At 34.9% G+C, this 15400-nt stretch overlaps 1 protein-coding gene across 8 annotated transcripts in view; it reads right to left on the minus strand.

Moving 5' to 3' along the window:
- Window positions 1-15400, minus strand: part of LOC106105930 (la-related protein 1) — a 68339-nt gene that overhangs the window by 11933 nt on the left and 41006 nt on the right. For 7 of the 8 annotated variants that reach the window (XM_013286406.1, XM_013286405.1, XM_013286409.1 and 4 more), the window contains 13 exons: window positions 12645-12811; window positions 10586-10737; window positions 10110-10299; window positions 9384-9656; window positions 8211-8395; window positions 7663-7770; window positions 6973-7055; window positions 6132-6220; window positions 4189-4337; window positions 3189-3342; window positions 2390-2452; window positions 1190-1336; window positions 287-375 (listed from right to left, as the gene is read on the minus strand). In XM_013286406.1, coding sequence (XP_013141860.1) covers window positions 287-375; window positions 1190-1336; window positions 2390-2452; window positions 3189-3342; window positions 4189-4337; window positions 6132-6220; window positions 6973-7055; window positions 7663-7770; window positions 8211-8395; window positions 9384-9656; window positions 10110-10299; window positions 10586-10737; window positions 12645-12811 — 1849 coding nt within the window. The remainder of the gene's footprint in view (window positions 1-286; window positions 376-1189; window positions 1337-2389; window positions 2453-3188; window positions 3343-4188; window positions 4338-6131; window positions 6221-6972; window positions 7056-7662; window positions 7771-8210; window positions 8396-9383; window positions 9657-10109; window positions 10300-10585; window positions 10738-12644; window positions 12812-15400) is intronic. The other variant, XM_013286408.1, reaches the window with a different exon arrangement.

Raw genomic sequence — 15400 nt, forward strand, 5'->3', positions numbered from 1 at the left:
GGAAAGTGACCGCTGCACATAAACATCTGCAATTGCAGCGCTGCCTACCCTTCATGGACGGAGACGCACATAAAGGGGACATTTCCCCTTACTGTGCGTTTCCACCGTCAAATCCGCTTTTCCTTCCCATCCTAACCTCTTAAGAAAAGGGAATAAAATGAGTCCTCCGGCAGCACACTGATCAGTAGGCGGAATATCTTCCACTTGACGATGTCTGAGGTCGTGGTATTGCTGAGAGCCTGCACTGCCGACATGTTAGAGCGGCCTCTACCACTGTCATACTCACATGACGTCAGTCGCGTGCGGGTCCTTACTGGCGGCGTAGAACCTCGCGGTACGACGAGGACGCTTCTTATCCGGCTGCTCTTGGTCCATCTGGAACATTATACATAATTATATAATACTAGTTTTCTTCGCGATTATGTCCGCGTAGAATTAAACAAAAGTGAGTATTCTATGTCTTCCAGATTATCCTCTACATCTATATTAAATTTTATTGAAATCTGTTCAGCAGTTTAGGCTACAAACTCTAACAAACATCCATCTAACCTTTCACATTTATAATATTCGTACGATTACTAGTTGGTGCTCACGACTTCGTCCATGAGGAAGAAATAGCCTATGTTACACAGTGATAACGTAGCTTTTTATGATGAAATTTTAAAATCGGCCTAGTAGTTTTTGAGTTATTTCAAATTATACAAAAATACAAATAAACAAATCTACCCTTTTTTATAATATTTCGTATAAATTTTAACATATAATAATATAATAAAGTGTAAACATACACTACTTTGTGGCGTAGGATGTCAGCAATTACAACATATTTTTGAATAATACTTTTTTTTGATAAAAACGCCTACACTTACAACACGCTTTAGGCCATATATTTACACCCTATCACACTTAGAGGGTAAATAAATTAGAAAAAACCAAGCGTGTACGGTACAAAAACTACAAGCTAACAAGCAAGGTTGTCATGGTAATGGTAATTATCCAAGATATTTGTGCATTTGAATTTTGACAGTTGAGAATTTCACAAATCATACTAATATAAATGCGAAAACGATAGATATTTGTTAGAGTTTGTAATCTAAAGTGAATAGATTCCGATAAAATTAGGTGTAGAGAATTGCCTGTAAGAACATATAGGCTATGTAAACAAATAAGGTAGTACATGTGCTGCGACCTGGGGGTGCTGCGGGGGCTGCAGCGGCTGCGGCGGCGGCGGCGGGGGCTCCTTAGGGTTGGTGTGTCGCTTGCTGGGCACCGTCTCCTCGAACTGCGAGCGGCTGATGAGCGACACCGTGCGGTACTGGCTGCCGCTGCCACACGACTGCAACATTTGTATCATCATCAACTTGCCCTTATCCCTTAGGAAGGGTCGGCACATTATGTGCTCTTCCATACATCTCTGTCAGCCATATCTGAATCCACTCCACATCCTCTTTCACACAAACCATTCATACTTTCTTAACACTTTCTGATTTATGTCCCCATCGTCTCTTCGCATGTGTCCATACCACGCTAACCTTTTGCTTCTCATATGTCATCTTATAAAAAATACGTGGTAATTTACACATTCATCCAAATGTTGCAGTCAAAAGTTGATTGCATGTGAGATGCGTATATTAAGATGTTTGGTGGTACAAGAATAGATAAAGTTAAGAATGTTTACATTACAGGAAGTTTGAAAGTAGCGCCAGTGGTGGAGAAATTGAGAAGCAAAAGGTTAGTGTGGTATGGACACATGCGACGAGACGATGGGGACTTAATCCAGAAAGTGTTAAGATTGAATGATGGCTACAAAGGAAGAGAAAGACCGAAGAAAGTATGGATTGTGTGAAAGAGGATATGCTTAAGAAAGGAGTGTATTCAGATATGGCTGATAGAGATGTATGGAAGCAGTACATACTGTGCCGACCCTCCATAAGGGATAAGGGCAAGTTGATGATGGTGAAATGGTGAAATCGCCGATATAGTGACCGCTTCTCACCCGGTGTTTTGTTTTTTTTTTGTCAGAGGTCTTAAAATACAATTTTTGGAACATAAAACATTGTTACAGTTTGGCTTAGTGTTCCCTTTTCCTTTTAAACACAAACAGCCTTACAAATAAACGCAGTATAAAGTTAAACTTAGGAATAAACTGAATATAAGCAAATATTAGTAGAAATTTTGCTTATATATACCGCGTTTATTTGTAAGGTTTCTAGAATCGAACAAAAAAAAAATCGATTAAAATCTACAGTTAATATCGACATTTTAATCAACTTTACTACAAACTCATAACTTATATACGTCAAATTTGGCTGTAACTTTTTAATTTTGTTTTTTTTTTTAAAGTTATATACAATTTTATATACAGAAGTGTAAATAAAACAATACTTACAGAAGTATATTCGGAATCATTCCAGAGATCTTCTTCATAGCGAGTCAAGCCGTCTGTGATCACCTGAAAATTTAAAATATTTGATTACATAACTAGCTTTCGCCCGCGAATCCGTCCGCGTAAAATTAAAAAAAAAAAACAAAAGTGAGTAGCCTATATGTTCTTCCAGAGTATCCTCTACATCTATACCAAATTTCATGGAAATCCGTTGAGCAGTTTAGGCTACAAACTCTAACAAACATCCATCCGTCTATCGACTTTCGCATTTATAATATTAGTATGACATAATAAACATGTTACTAATATTATAAATGCAAAAAAGGACTTAAGACACGCTATAGGTTACACATTTTTACGCTTTTTTAACATATAGGGTGTATAAATTGAAAAAAAAAGAATAATGCGAGAAAGGGACAAAAACTTTAGGCTGACATCAAAGGCATTTGTCATTTTTGCATTTTAACAATAAAATAAAGTTTGTATAATTTCATGAAGCTGCACGGGAACAGTCTGATAAAAATATTTATATCTTACATATGTAGGTAAACTTGTGTAGAACGACATGACAAAGCCTTACTCTAAAGGGCAGGTGCCTTCAAGAGCAGTGTGAATCGGTACTTACTAAACTAGCGCGTACCATCCTTCGACCACATCTTCACTTTGGTCTAGGTGGGATAGTGGTCAAGCGCTGGTTTATACATGATAAAAAAGGGGGTACAAGTCTTACCTATGTAGGTAAACTTTTGTAAAACGACATCATACAGGTATATGACAGGGGAGGGGACACAAAAGTGCGTACCTGTTCGAGATCCTGTGTGATCTTAGTGCGCGACGTCCAGTCCCCCTGGCGGTCGTGTCCGTCATGTTTGGGAGCGCGCGCGCCCGCCTGCGTCACTATCAGCAGCCGACCGACATCGCGGTCCGTGAACTCTAAATCTGATTCCTCATCAGACCTGGGGAAAAGACAATATTATTATATAACATGAAATTAAATAATAATAAAATATAGCCTATGTTACTCAAAGACAACGTAGCTTTTTTTTTTTTTACAAGGTGGCTCACGAGCAAGCGATCTCCTGAATCCGCTGAAATGGCGAAGCGATCACTGTCCATAAACATTCCCCAATTGCAGATGCGTTTTCTACCCTTAACCGACGAAGGAGGAGACGCATATAAAGAGGATATTTCCCCTTCCTATGCGTTTCCTCCCCCCTTAAATTTACTTTTCCTTTCCATCCTTTCCTCTCAAGAAAAGGGTAGAAAAGTGACTAAAATCAAGCCTCCGGCACCACACTCGTCAGACTGCACGCGGAATTACTCCCGCTTCACGCATGTCTTCTGTATGGTCGTGGTATTGGTGGTATCTAATGGTGAAAAAAAAAATTTAATCGGCTCAGTAGTTATTGAGTTATTTCAATACATACAAGTATACAAAACTTTCCAAATTAAAATATTACTAAAGACTAGCTGTAACTCAAGATTACGGACGCGTGTAGTTCAAAAATTAAAAGTAGGCAATGTATTCTTTTAGAATAAAGTAACAGAAACCAAAGCCGAAACTGCAGAAACCGAAAGTTCCTTCGATCACTAACACTTTTATTACGTTTTTTGTATTCCATTTATATTTTTTACTCTATGTTAAATACCATATTTGTTATCTATAACATCCACATAAAATTATATCCTACAGAGACAGATTTAAAGTTCTGTCAACAGCTTTGTTAGTTAGAAATATCATTTTTGTATCAAAAAAAGCATATTGGAAATAATCAAAATTGACCATAGCAACATTAACTCACCAAGCATCAGTAAAAGTATTATGTCTCGGAGGAGGCAGATCCAGTTCCTCATCCAGCTGGAAGTGTAACTCCTCACGAGGTTCCTCCTCAGCAGGGAGAGCATTTGTCCCTGATCGTTCACGGGAGCCTGCCTTTGTGCGGCGCTTCACCTAAAAGAGAACATGTTACATGAAAGAGACAACAAGATACTATTATAATGAGATAGAAAGAGAACGATGATTTTACATAACCCATCCCTACTGATCTGTTAAACTAATCATCCTTATTTAGAGAAACTACGTTACTAGCTTTCGCCCGCACCTCCGTCCGCGTGAAAAGAAAGTGTGTTGCCTATGTGTTCTTCCAGACTATCCTCTACATCTATACCAAATTTCATCGAAATTCGTTCAGCTGTTTAGACTGTAAACTCTAACAAACATCCATCCATTCATCTAAACTTTCGCATTTATAATATTAGTACGTTAACAATATGTTAACACAAGTGAAGACCCTTTCGTACATTTAGCATTTATTCAGAGAAAAACAAACAAAACCCTGTTAAACAACAGTAATAATCGAAGTAAGTTAGTATTCATTTAAAGGCTGCTACACACGTTAAGTTTTGTCTGAAAATTCGGATCATTCAGATAAAAAGATCAGATACTAGCTGTTTCGCGACTTCTGTTGCGTCAAATAAAGCTTATGTTACTCACAGATTACCTTTCTAACAGTGAAGAATTTTTATAATCAGCAGAGTAGTTTTTTATTTATTTCGATACATAAAAAAAATACAAATCTTTCCTCTTTATAATATCAGTATAGATAAAGCTGAGTGTGTAGCCGACTTTACAGTCCATTTACTTATGACGTATTATTGTAACCTACAAAAAGACTGTATGTTTTATAAAAAACATATATCAATTTGTAGGTACATTTTCTATACCCGTATTGCGTAACCCTTCATCTCTATGGTGGAGAGATAAGAGGCCTAAATAACGGGACGACTCACGCTATAACCCAACGGAGTAGGCAGAATATGGACTCGAGACGAATCAATTACATTTTAATAGTTATCTACAACTAGCTGTTCCCGTGCGACTTCATTCGCATGAAATTATGAAAATTATTTTATTGATTACATTTGTCAAATTCAATTGAAAATGTCAAAATGACATGACATGATGACAAAGCATGGCAATTTTGCTTCCTTGATGTTGGCAGCAACTTACGGTTTCTTTCTTTAATGGCGTGAAAATATATAGCCTAAAGCGTGACGAAAGTGTCTGGATTTTTATTAAAAAAATAGTTATTGAAAAATAAGCTGTAATTGCTGACATCTTAGGCAACAAAGAAGTGTGTGTTTACGTTTTATTATAATAGTATAGATTAACATTGGTTAATACGACATTGTTTGAAAACACAAAACTTTGTCCAATAACTAATAACTTTTATATTTGATATTGTATTATTCACTTATATTATAAAAAGGAAAGATTTGTATTTTTTAAGTCTAGTATGTATTGAAATAACTCCAAAACTACTACTAAAATTCATGCACCATTAATTATTAAAAAGCTATCATCACTGAGCAACACAATTTTTAACTATTGCTTTAAAAGTACGCGGGCAAAGTCGCGAGCAAAAGCTAGTCATCATATACTTGCTAATATTATAAATGTGAAAGTTTATATGGATGGATGGATGGATGTTTGTTAGAGTTTGTAGCTTAAACGGCTGAACGGATTTCAGTAAAAAGTGGTATAGATGTAGAGGATAGTCTGGAAGAACACATAGGCTACTCACGTTTTTTTTTTAGTCCCACACGGACGGAATCGCGGGCGAAAGCTAGTATAAAATAAAGTATAGGATATGTGTACATACTGTGCCGACCCGCTATAGACAAGGGTAAGTTAATAATGATGATTTTAGTCAGGGGTTTGTGTCATAACCTCCCTCGGTCTCACCTCGGTCCACACATCAGAGTGTGTCCTCTGTCCCGGGCTGCCGTTGCCCGAACGCTTGTCTCCTTGTTCTTGTTTGTTCTCTGCATCTTCTGGAAAACAAATATAAAATATATGTAACAGCTGTTGCCCGCGACTTCGTCCACGCAATATTAAGATATAGATAGCCTTCAATATGTAATCTGTATGTATGTAAATGTAATATGTAATATGAAATCGGTCCCGCCGTTTCGGGGATTACCCGGAATAAACGCGGCTTGCGGACAAACAGACAGACAAAATATGTTTAAATGTATATTCCTGAAATCTGGTATTTTTCTTTCAATATTACAAACAGACACCCCAATCTATACTATTATAATAAAGCATACACACACACTTCTTTGTTGCTTAAGATGTCAGCAATTACACCATATTTTAGAATAATTCTTTTTTTTAATAAAAAGCCCTACACTAACGTCACGCTTTAGGCCATATATTTTCACGCAATTATACTTGGGGAGTAAATATTTTGGATAAAGACCGTAATGAGGGAAAGAGACCATAAGTTGTTGCCAACATCAAGAAAGAAAGATTGCCAAGGTTTGTCGTGTCATGTCATTTTAACATTTGCAATTGACAATTTGACAAATGTAAACAGTAAAATAAAGTTTTATAATTTCATGCGGATGAAGCCGCACGGGAACAGCTAGTATTAAGATAAAAAAGACAGACAGACAAATTTTTTAAAGCGATTTTCATTATCAGTAACGCAAATAATCTTCCCGAAATCTGAAATTTTTCTTTTGATATTACAAACAGATACTCCAATTTTATATGTATAGATATAGATATTGTACATTACCTGCTCGTCTCGCTTGCGGCACAAACTCTGGTACATCTGGATTCAGAGGGTCTCTGGGAGCGGCGCGCCCGGTGCGAAACATCCTGCAAAAAACATCGGAAATAACTACAAATTCGAATTTCGTGACATTATGGCTTTAGAAATATTGTCTACTAGCTTTCGCCCGCGATTCCGTCCGCGTGGAATAAAAACAAACAAAAAAGCAGCCTATGTGTTCTTCCACACTATCCTCCAAATCTATACCAAATTTCATCGAAATCCATTCAGTAATTTAGGCTACAAACTCTAACAAACATCCATCTAAACTTTCGCATTTATAATATATTGTTTATTGTTTATAGAATGTACTTTAACTTCTAAGGGCCTGTCTCACTAAATTGTAAATTTTCTGATAACAATCCAACGTGTAAAATATGTGATAGACATATCGGATTTTGTTACCTTATCTGTCATTTTTAAGCTATCTGAGCCTCTATCAGCCAGTGGTGGGACAGGCCCAAAAACTAACTAATACTATAAACTAATATTCACCTGTGATTTCCGCGTGGAATTAAAAAAAGTAATTATGTCTATATTAATATTATTAAACTACTTGATTTCGTTCGCTTAATTCCACACGAACGTAGTCGCGGGCTATAGCTAGTATATGTTATTTACTAATAAATAGCTATAATTAGTATTTGTTCTTACCTAGGCAGCGGCGGCGGGGGCACAGCACGAAGTAACCCAGAGACGGGGGCCACCAGCGGACCCCCCATTGTAGCCAATGGGAATATACCCACCATTTGCTTCTTACGTCTATAAAAACACAAAAATTACACCTAGAAAGTAAACTTATTGCTTTTGTATATTGTTTTCTATTTTCCTATGTAATTGTGTTATTAAATAAGCTATTATTAATAAATACATGAAATAGTTACTAAGCATCCATTAATAATGAAATAGTGCCATCTATTGACTGCAATTTGAAATCAGATTACTTTTTTAAATAATATAAATTGTCTGTCATATTACATATAACACTTATATACTATTATGAACATACTTGAAAACATCGATAACATTTTTAGATTAAAAAAACTTCGCAAGCACGAATCAAACTCATTTTTTTAATATTTTATTTATTTTTGTTCCTGATGTGACTCTATGGAAGAATATATCCCAAATAACACTCCTCAAAATAAGAGAATTATTTATGCTCATATACAATAAAACTATTCAAATACAAATAAACTCACTTTTTCTCTCCCGGCTTTTCCTCATTCTCTGACTGCAGTGGAGGATCTTCTGAATTCTGCTTCTCTTTCTCTTCTACCTCCTTCTGTTCAGTATCTTCTGTCTTCTCTATCGTTTGTTCCTTTTCTTCTATCTTAGCATCATCTTGATCCTTAGGTTTCTCTTCGTTGGTTACAGTCGACTCCGTCTGTGATACAAGCTTGAATATATTTCTAAATAAATTTTATAATCATTTAAAATTATATTTCAATATTTAAATATGTATAAGAAAACTAATAAATTTAACTTTGAGGCTAAGAGAAATTATTTTTAGGTAAAATAATTTTTGATTATAATCAAATCGTTATAATCAAAAATTATTTTCATTTTAGAGGGCGCTGTCATCGAATATAATTTAATAATCTACAATTGCGACTTTTAATATGAAAAACTAATATTTAAAATCATAAAAAACTAATACAATTCAAATATAGAAGTTTTGTATAAAAGCTACTGAATTATTTTGCATTAACTGTAGCTCGCGACTTAGTATGCGTGATATTTAGAAATAAAAAAAATATAGCCTATGTTACTCACTTGTAACATAGCTTTTTAATGGGGAAAGTACTTTAGAAATCCAATAATTTTTGAGTTATTACAATACATATAAACATACAAGTATACAAATCTTTCCCCTTTATAATATTAGTAAGATTTAGCATGTAGCAACACGTATGAGCCTCAAAGCGCATACGCACTAGAGGTTCGGTTGTGCTGCGTCACTATTACCGCTGGATGACGTCATCGTATAGTGCATACACGATCACAAAGTCACAGCGGTACACAAAATTAACAGCAAAAACAATCATTTTAACTTGTAAAGAATAATCTCAAAAACTTGAGCCATTTTGAAATTAATTTCACCAGTAGAAAGAGATATTACTGACTGACATGAGGTATAAATAATACTAGTTTTTTTTTATAATTCAAGGACAAAAGTTAGGGCCTGTCCCACCACTGGCTGATAAAGGCTCAGATAGCTTAAAACGACTTCACTGTCAGATAAGGGAACAAAATCCGATATTTCCATCACATATTTCACACATTGGATTGTTAACAGACAATCTACTATTTGGTGGGACAGTCCCTTAGCTTCGTAAAAATTCTACACATGCTTTCAAATGTTTATAACTTACTTCAGTATCGACAACAGTCGGCTTAGCAACTTCGGGCTCTTTCTCCACTTTCTCCACCTTCTCTTCTATACTGGGAGCTTCTTCTATCTTCTCCCTTTCTTCTATTACTTCTTTAACCTCTTTGTTTTCATTTTGTTCCTTGTCAACGTCGTTCACCTTATCCTTATCGGTATCGTTTGCATCTGGTTTCTCATTTTTATCGTTTCTTTCAGTATCGTCAGAGTTTGTTATATCTAGAATCGGCCATTTCGTCGGTTCAAATGCTGTTCGGACCTGGAATATTGTAAAATACAAATCTTTACTATTATAAGCGTAAACGCACACTTCATTGTTGCCGAAGATGTCAGCAAATACAGCATATTTTTGAATAGTTCATTATTAATAAAAAGCCAGACACTTAAGTCACGCTTTAGGCTATATATTTCAACGCCACTAAACTTAGAGGGTAAACTTTTGGATAAAAACCCTAATGTTGGAAAGAGAGTTGCTGCCAACATCAAGGAAGCAAGATTGCCAACGTTTATAATGTCATGTTATTTTGACATTTGTAATTGATAATTTGACAGATGTAAACAATGAAATAAAATTTTCATATTCATGCGGATAGAGGATACTCTGGAAGGACACATAGCGTACTCACCTTTGATTTTTTTAATTTCACGTGGACGAAGTCGCGGGTGAAAGCTAGTTTTTATATATTGTACATTACAGTTGTGTGAAACTCACCTTAAATCCGTTAATAAGCTGCAGTTTATCCGAATCGCGGATCGCGTCCAGCACCAGCTGCACGTCCGCTGTGAGCGCGCGCACGCGGTGGAATGACGCGATCAGTGTCACTGGTATCGTGCCGTCCGCCGCCATCTTGCGCCGCAGGAAGAAATCACGCGCCAAATTATCCGGACTGAAGTAGTACTCGCTGGAAATAGAAAAAAAAATATTAAAAAACCACACCTGTTTCCTATTTTCCTATGTAGTTGTTTGATTAAATTAGCTGGTAAATCATACTAATATTATAAACGTGAAAGTATAGATGGATGGATGGATGTTTGTTAGAGGTTGTAGCCTAAACTGCTGAACGGATCTCGATGAAATTTACATAGATGTAGAGGATAGTCTAGAAGTACACATAGGCTATGTATCTTTGTTTTTCTTTTGAAGTCGCGGGAGAAAGCTTTCAAATCTAAATGATACAAAAAACTCACATTTGCTTCTTAATAAGGTCCTTGAGGGTAGCATGGTCCAGGCCTAGTCCGTAGGGCGGGGCGTTGTAGTAGAAGGCCTGGGCGAGGGGGGCGACGTGCACCGCCCCGTAGTGCAGCATCAGGCCCTGCGCCACGCCAGCTTGAGCTCGCAGCTGGGAGGGAGGGGAGGGGGTTGTATGCGGGTATGTGCCTCCGGGGGTATTAATTTTTGTATAAATAATTCAATTATAAAACTTAGCTAATACATGATTATATTGCTAAATTGTACGTCACTATGCGAAATCTCATATTGATAATTCCTGTTAATACCTATTTATTCTACTCTTGAAGGGATGTCTTATACGGACAGAATAGCCTAAACTTTTACCTCTATGCGTAAGTTATAATAATTAAATGTACATGTAAAATACAGTAGATAAGACATAGTGGTATTTAAATGATAAATTAATTTTTTTTAAATGTTATGTCCATTAAATTATTTAAACTTTCGTCAGACATTTTATAACTAAATATATTAGGGCTGTTACTCACGTCTACTTTTAAAGTTTTGTCCAGTAAACATTTATTTATTAAATGTATTGGCACCTAGTTTTATTTGCGACTTTGTCATTTGGAATTTAAAAAAAAATCAACTTTCTATAGTAGTCTATGTCAGCAATATTGTACTTTTCTCATGGTAATTGGTAATTTCAAAAATGTAAACAATAAGATAACATTTTAGTAATTCAATGCGGATGAAGCCGCACGGGAACAACTAGTGCTTTAATAACATTGTAGAGATTTCTCATAGTAACCACAGATTATATAAATCAGCATATAAGAGATTGTAATACTATTTACTAACCGGAGACACATTATCATGCATGATATGATAAAAACATCACCATTTATATTATTAAAAATATTAGTAAATCCCATATAAATATACCTTTGAAACCAAATGTAATGAAATTTTGATTTATTTTGAGTGCCATATATTAGTAAGCATTTATCTATATGTATATTATAGAAGTTATGTTTGTATCTTAGTTCCCTATGTGACATCACCAGATCACTATACATGCCCACTAAGGCTCGGAGCCTACCCTTAGTGACTAGGCCATAGTCAGCCTGCACTGCGACTTCACACATATCTTTGAATTTCTTCACCGATATGTGCATCACGATGTTTCCCTTCACCGTAAGAACTTCAGTTAAATTATATAGGTAAATTCAAAAAATAAACACATTCGAACCCAGGACTTGTAGATTACAAGTCAAGTTTTTAAACCTTGAGCAAACGACATTTTATTTTAATAACATGCACAGGTAACATACATAAAAACAATGAATTTTTCCTCATAGTTTTAGAATAAAAATTCAAACCATAAATTAAATATATATAAACAATAATTCAACAAACATAAATATTAATAAAAAAGCATGGCACTCAAAACATATGAACCAAATGACCCAATAAAGCAGATTTAGGATATTTTGGGATTTGACCTAACTTTGGTATAGAAATTCCTTCTATTATAGAAAGAAATCTATACCACGAACAAGTTTGTTCTTGTCCGCAAACATATTAAAACTTTTTTCACATATTATTAATTAAAAATAATCCTGAAAATACAACTTATAATTGATTTTAACTGTTAAATATATTGCGAAACAAGTTTATAAAATAAATAAAAAAACACATAAAAATACCAACAAAATAAATTAAAACAAAAAATAAAATCAATGATATTGCTAAAACAAATTGATATTTTAAAAAATCAACGAAAATTTCTCAATTATTTGAACAAGTTGGTGTCATTAAAAGTTTAAAGTATAAAAAATACAATTTTTGTTGCTTAAAAAATTTTTACATGACAATAATACCAATACACAAAAATCAAAATCAGACGCATTTCTCTAAACTAGTTCAGTAGATATTTTAAATCAGTTAATCACACTCTTATATAAGGAATTAAAAATATACATTTAAAACTGAACTAAAAAAAAGGACAAGATTATAAGACTGTTAAAAAAAAACATGAGTGAAGATATCCTTCTAGCAAGTTCTATCAGTTACCTGCGGCAGATCCGGGTGTGAGAACTCGTGGTGGTAGAGCGCGTGCGGAGGGAGGGGCAGCGCGGAGGCGGGGCGGGGCGTAGCCCTGCGCCCGCCGCGCCCCCTCGTGGAGCCCCGACCGCGGTTACCCATACGACCTCGGTCCTCACCGTTCAGTGATACCGTATCTGGAAACAATGGGAATACAATTATATTCTGTGTTGAAATTATAAAAACATAAGGGACTATCAGCTAGTGGTGAGACGAACACTGGCTGATAGAGGCTCAGATTGCTTAAAAATGACATCACTGTCTAATAAGGGACCAATATCCGATATTTACAGCACATATTTTACACCTTGGAATGTTATCACCGGTAGAGGTAGACATAGAAAGAGATGGATGGATTGGGTGAAAGGTTTTTTTTTTATAACATAAGGTGGCAAACGAGCAAGCGGCCCCCTGAATCCGCCAAAATGGCGAAGCGACCGCTGCCCATAGACATCCGCAATTGCAGATGCGTTGCCTATCAGACAATTTACAATTTAGTTAAGTTAAATTTATGGGTAGATCGTTTTTTTAATCTATGAAAAATAAAGAAAGTGGTGCCAAATTTCCATCTTGTATATCATATTTAACAATTTTAATAATCGCCTTGAAAGTGTTTAAACACTGGTAACAAAATATCCCATCATGATTGCTAACATAAAAAGTAACAACAAATACTAAATACTGTGCTATTTATAATTACCAAAAACTACATAACAGTTATCAATAATATAGTATTCAACTACACAAAAGTGGAAAAAACTACATAAAGTACACAGAAGTAAATTAAAAAATAAGAAACAAGAACATACAATATTTACATCTAACAAATCAATAATAAATTTTAAAACTACGAAAGAAAAACTTAATCGTGATTTACTAAAAACGTGTTGTCTAAAAACATATAGTGAAATTCTTTCTAAAACATTGTATAATCAAATCCAACAAAAATGAGAAATACACATATAATATACTAGCTTTCGCCCGCGACTCCGTCCGCGTGGTATTGAAAAAAACAAAAGTGAAAAGCCTATGTGTTCTTCCAAACTATATTCTACATCTATGCTAAATTTCATCGAAATCCGTTTAGCCGGTTAGGCTACAAACTCAAACAAAGATCCATGCATCCATCCATCCATCCATCCATCCATCCATCCATCTAAACATTCGCATTTATAATATTAGTATGAAGTATGATTGTCTACTAGCTTTAGCATGTGACTCTGTCAGCATGGAATTTAAAAAAAAACCCTATGTGTTCTTCCAGACTATCCTCTTCATCTATGACTTCCATCGAGATCCATTCAGCAGTTGAATCTACAAACTCTAACAAACATCCATCTAAACTTTAGCATTTAAAATATTAGTATCATGTTATTATTCATTTCTTTATTCACCCACACATACACACATACACACTCATGCATACAAATCCACATTAATAACGCCCGTGCATAAATATGGTACACATAAAATTAAAATAAAAATATATTTAAAATAAATTTTAATTGCACACAGTGTGAACTGGTCCTTATTTTCGTACATTCAAAGCAAACATGTGGTTGACTATGGCCTAGTCACCCTTTATTAGGGTAGACTCCGAGCCCCTCGGTGGGGACATATAGTGAGTTGGTGATGATGATGATGACGAAAGCGAACACCTATAATGACTCACAGAACCACTGAACACTTCTACACACATGATTTGTTAATTTCTTTTTCCTAAATTGTTTCATTGTATGGTTGAAGTGTTATTTAAATTATTAAGTGTAATTTATGTTATGGAAGAACGGAGTATCCTGTCACAGGTATTTTATACTTAAAAGGATGCTCCAACAACTGTTTAAAACTTTTGTAAAGGTATTTTTCAAATAAACGAATTTATTTATTTACTAGCTTTCGCCCGTGACTCCGTCCTCGTTTTATAAAAAAAATGTAAGTAGCCTATGTGTTCTAGACTATTCTCTACATATATGTCAAATTTCATCGAGATCCATTAAACAGTTTAGGCTACAAACTCTAACAAACATCCATCTAATCTTTCGCATTTATAATATTAGTATGATTTATTCATTTATTTATTTATTGTCAACTAGCCCGTGACTTTATCAGCATCGAATAAATAGGAAGAGTATCCTATGTGTTCTTCCAGACCATCCTCTACATCTATGACTTCCATCAAGATCTATTCAGTTTTACCACTAACAAACATCCATACATCTAAACTTTCGCATTTATATGAGTAAGACAAGTAAGATGGATTTATTTTGTATTCAGTATTTAATTTATACAAACTTGTCTGTAAAGTCAATTTATTTACATTGTGCTCTATTTTCTAACAAATTTTATTATACATGTGTTTAGACAGAAAAATTAACAAATACTTTGTACTAACTACAATACATTTAAAATATAAACTCTATTTACAATCTACTGCCATCTTTTTTAATCTGTACCTGACATTTGTGTAACCGGTGCCCGAGATAGGATTCCTAGGACACCTGGAAGATAGTACTAGACTTACAACAATAATAATTCAAGCTCATATCTCAGAGGGGTAGGCAGACAATGGAATAATTATGATGGTAATCATACCTCTCTTACATTTATCTACATATATCTTAAAAGCCTGATTTTTATAATTGAATTGCAAAATGTATAAGTAAAGGGTACCCTTTACTGTATTTTTAACTAAAGGTGGAAAAATAGTAAAAAAATCAAAACGACAT

The sequence above is a fragment of the Papilio polytes genome, unplaced genomic scaffold (assembly GCF_000836215.1).
Source record: "Papilio polytes unplaced genomic scaffold, Ppol_1.0 DF822622.1, whole genome shotgun sequence".
Lineage (NCBI taxonomy): Eukaryota > Metazoa > Arthropoda > Insecta > Lepidoptera > Papilionidae > Papilio > Papilio polytes.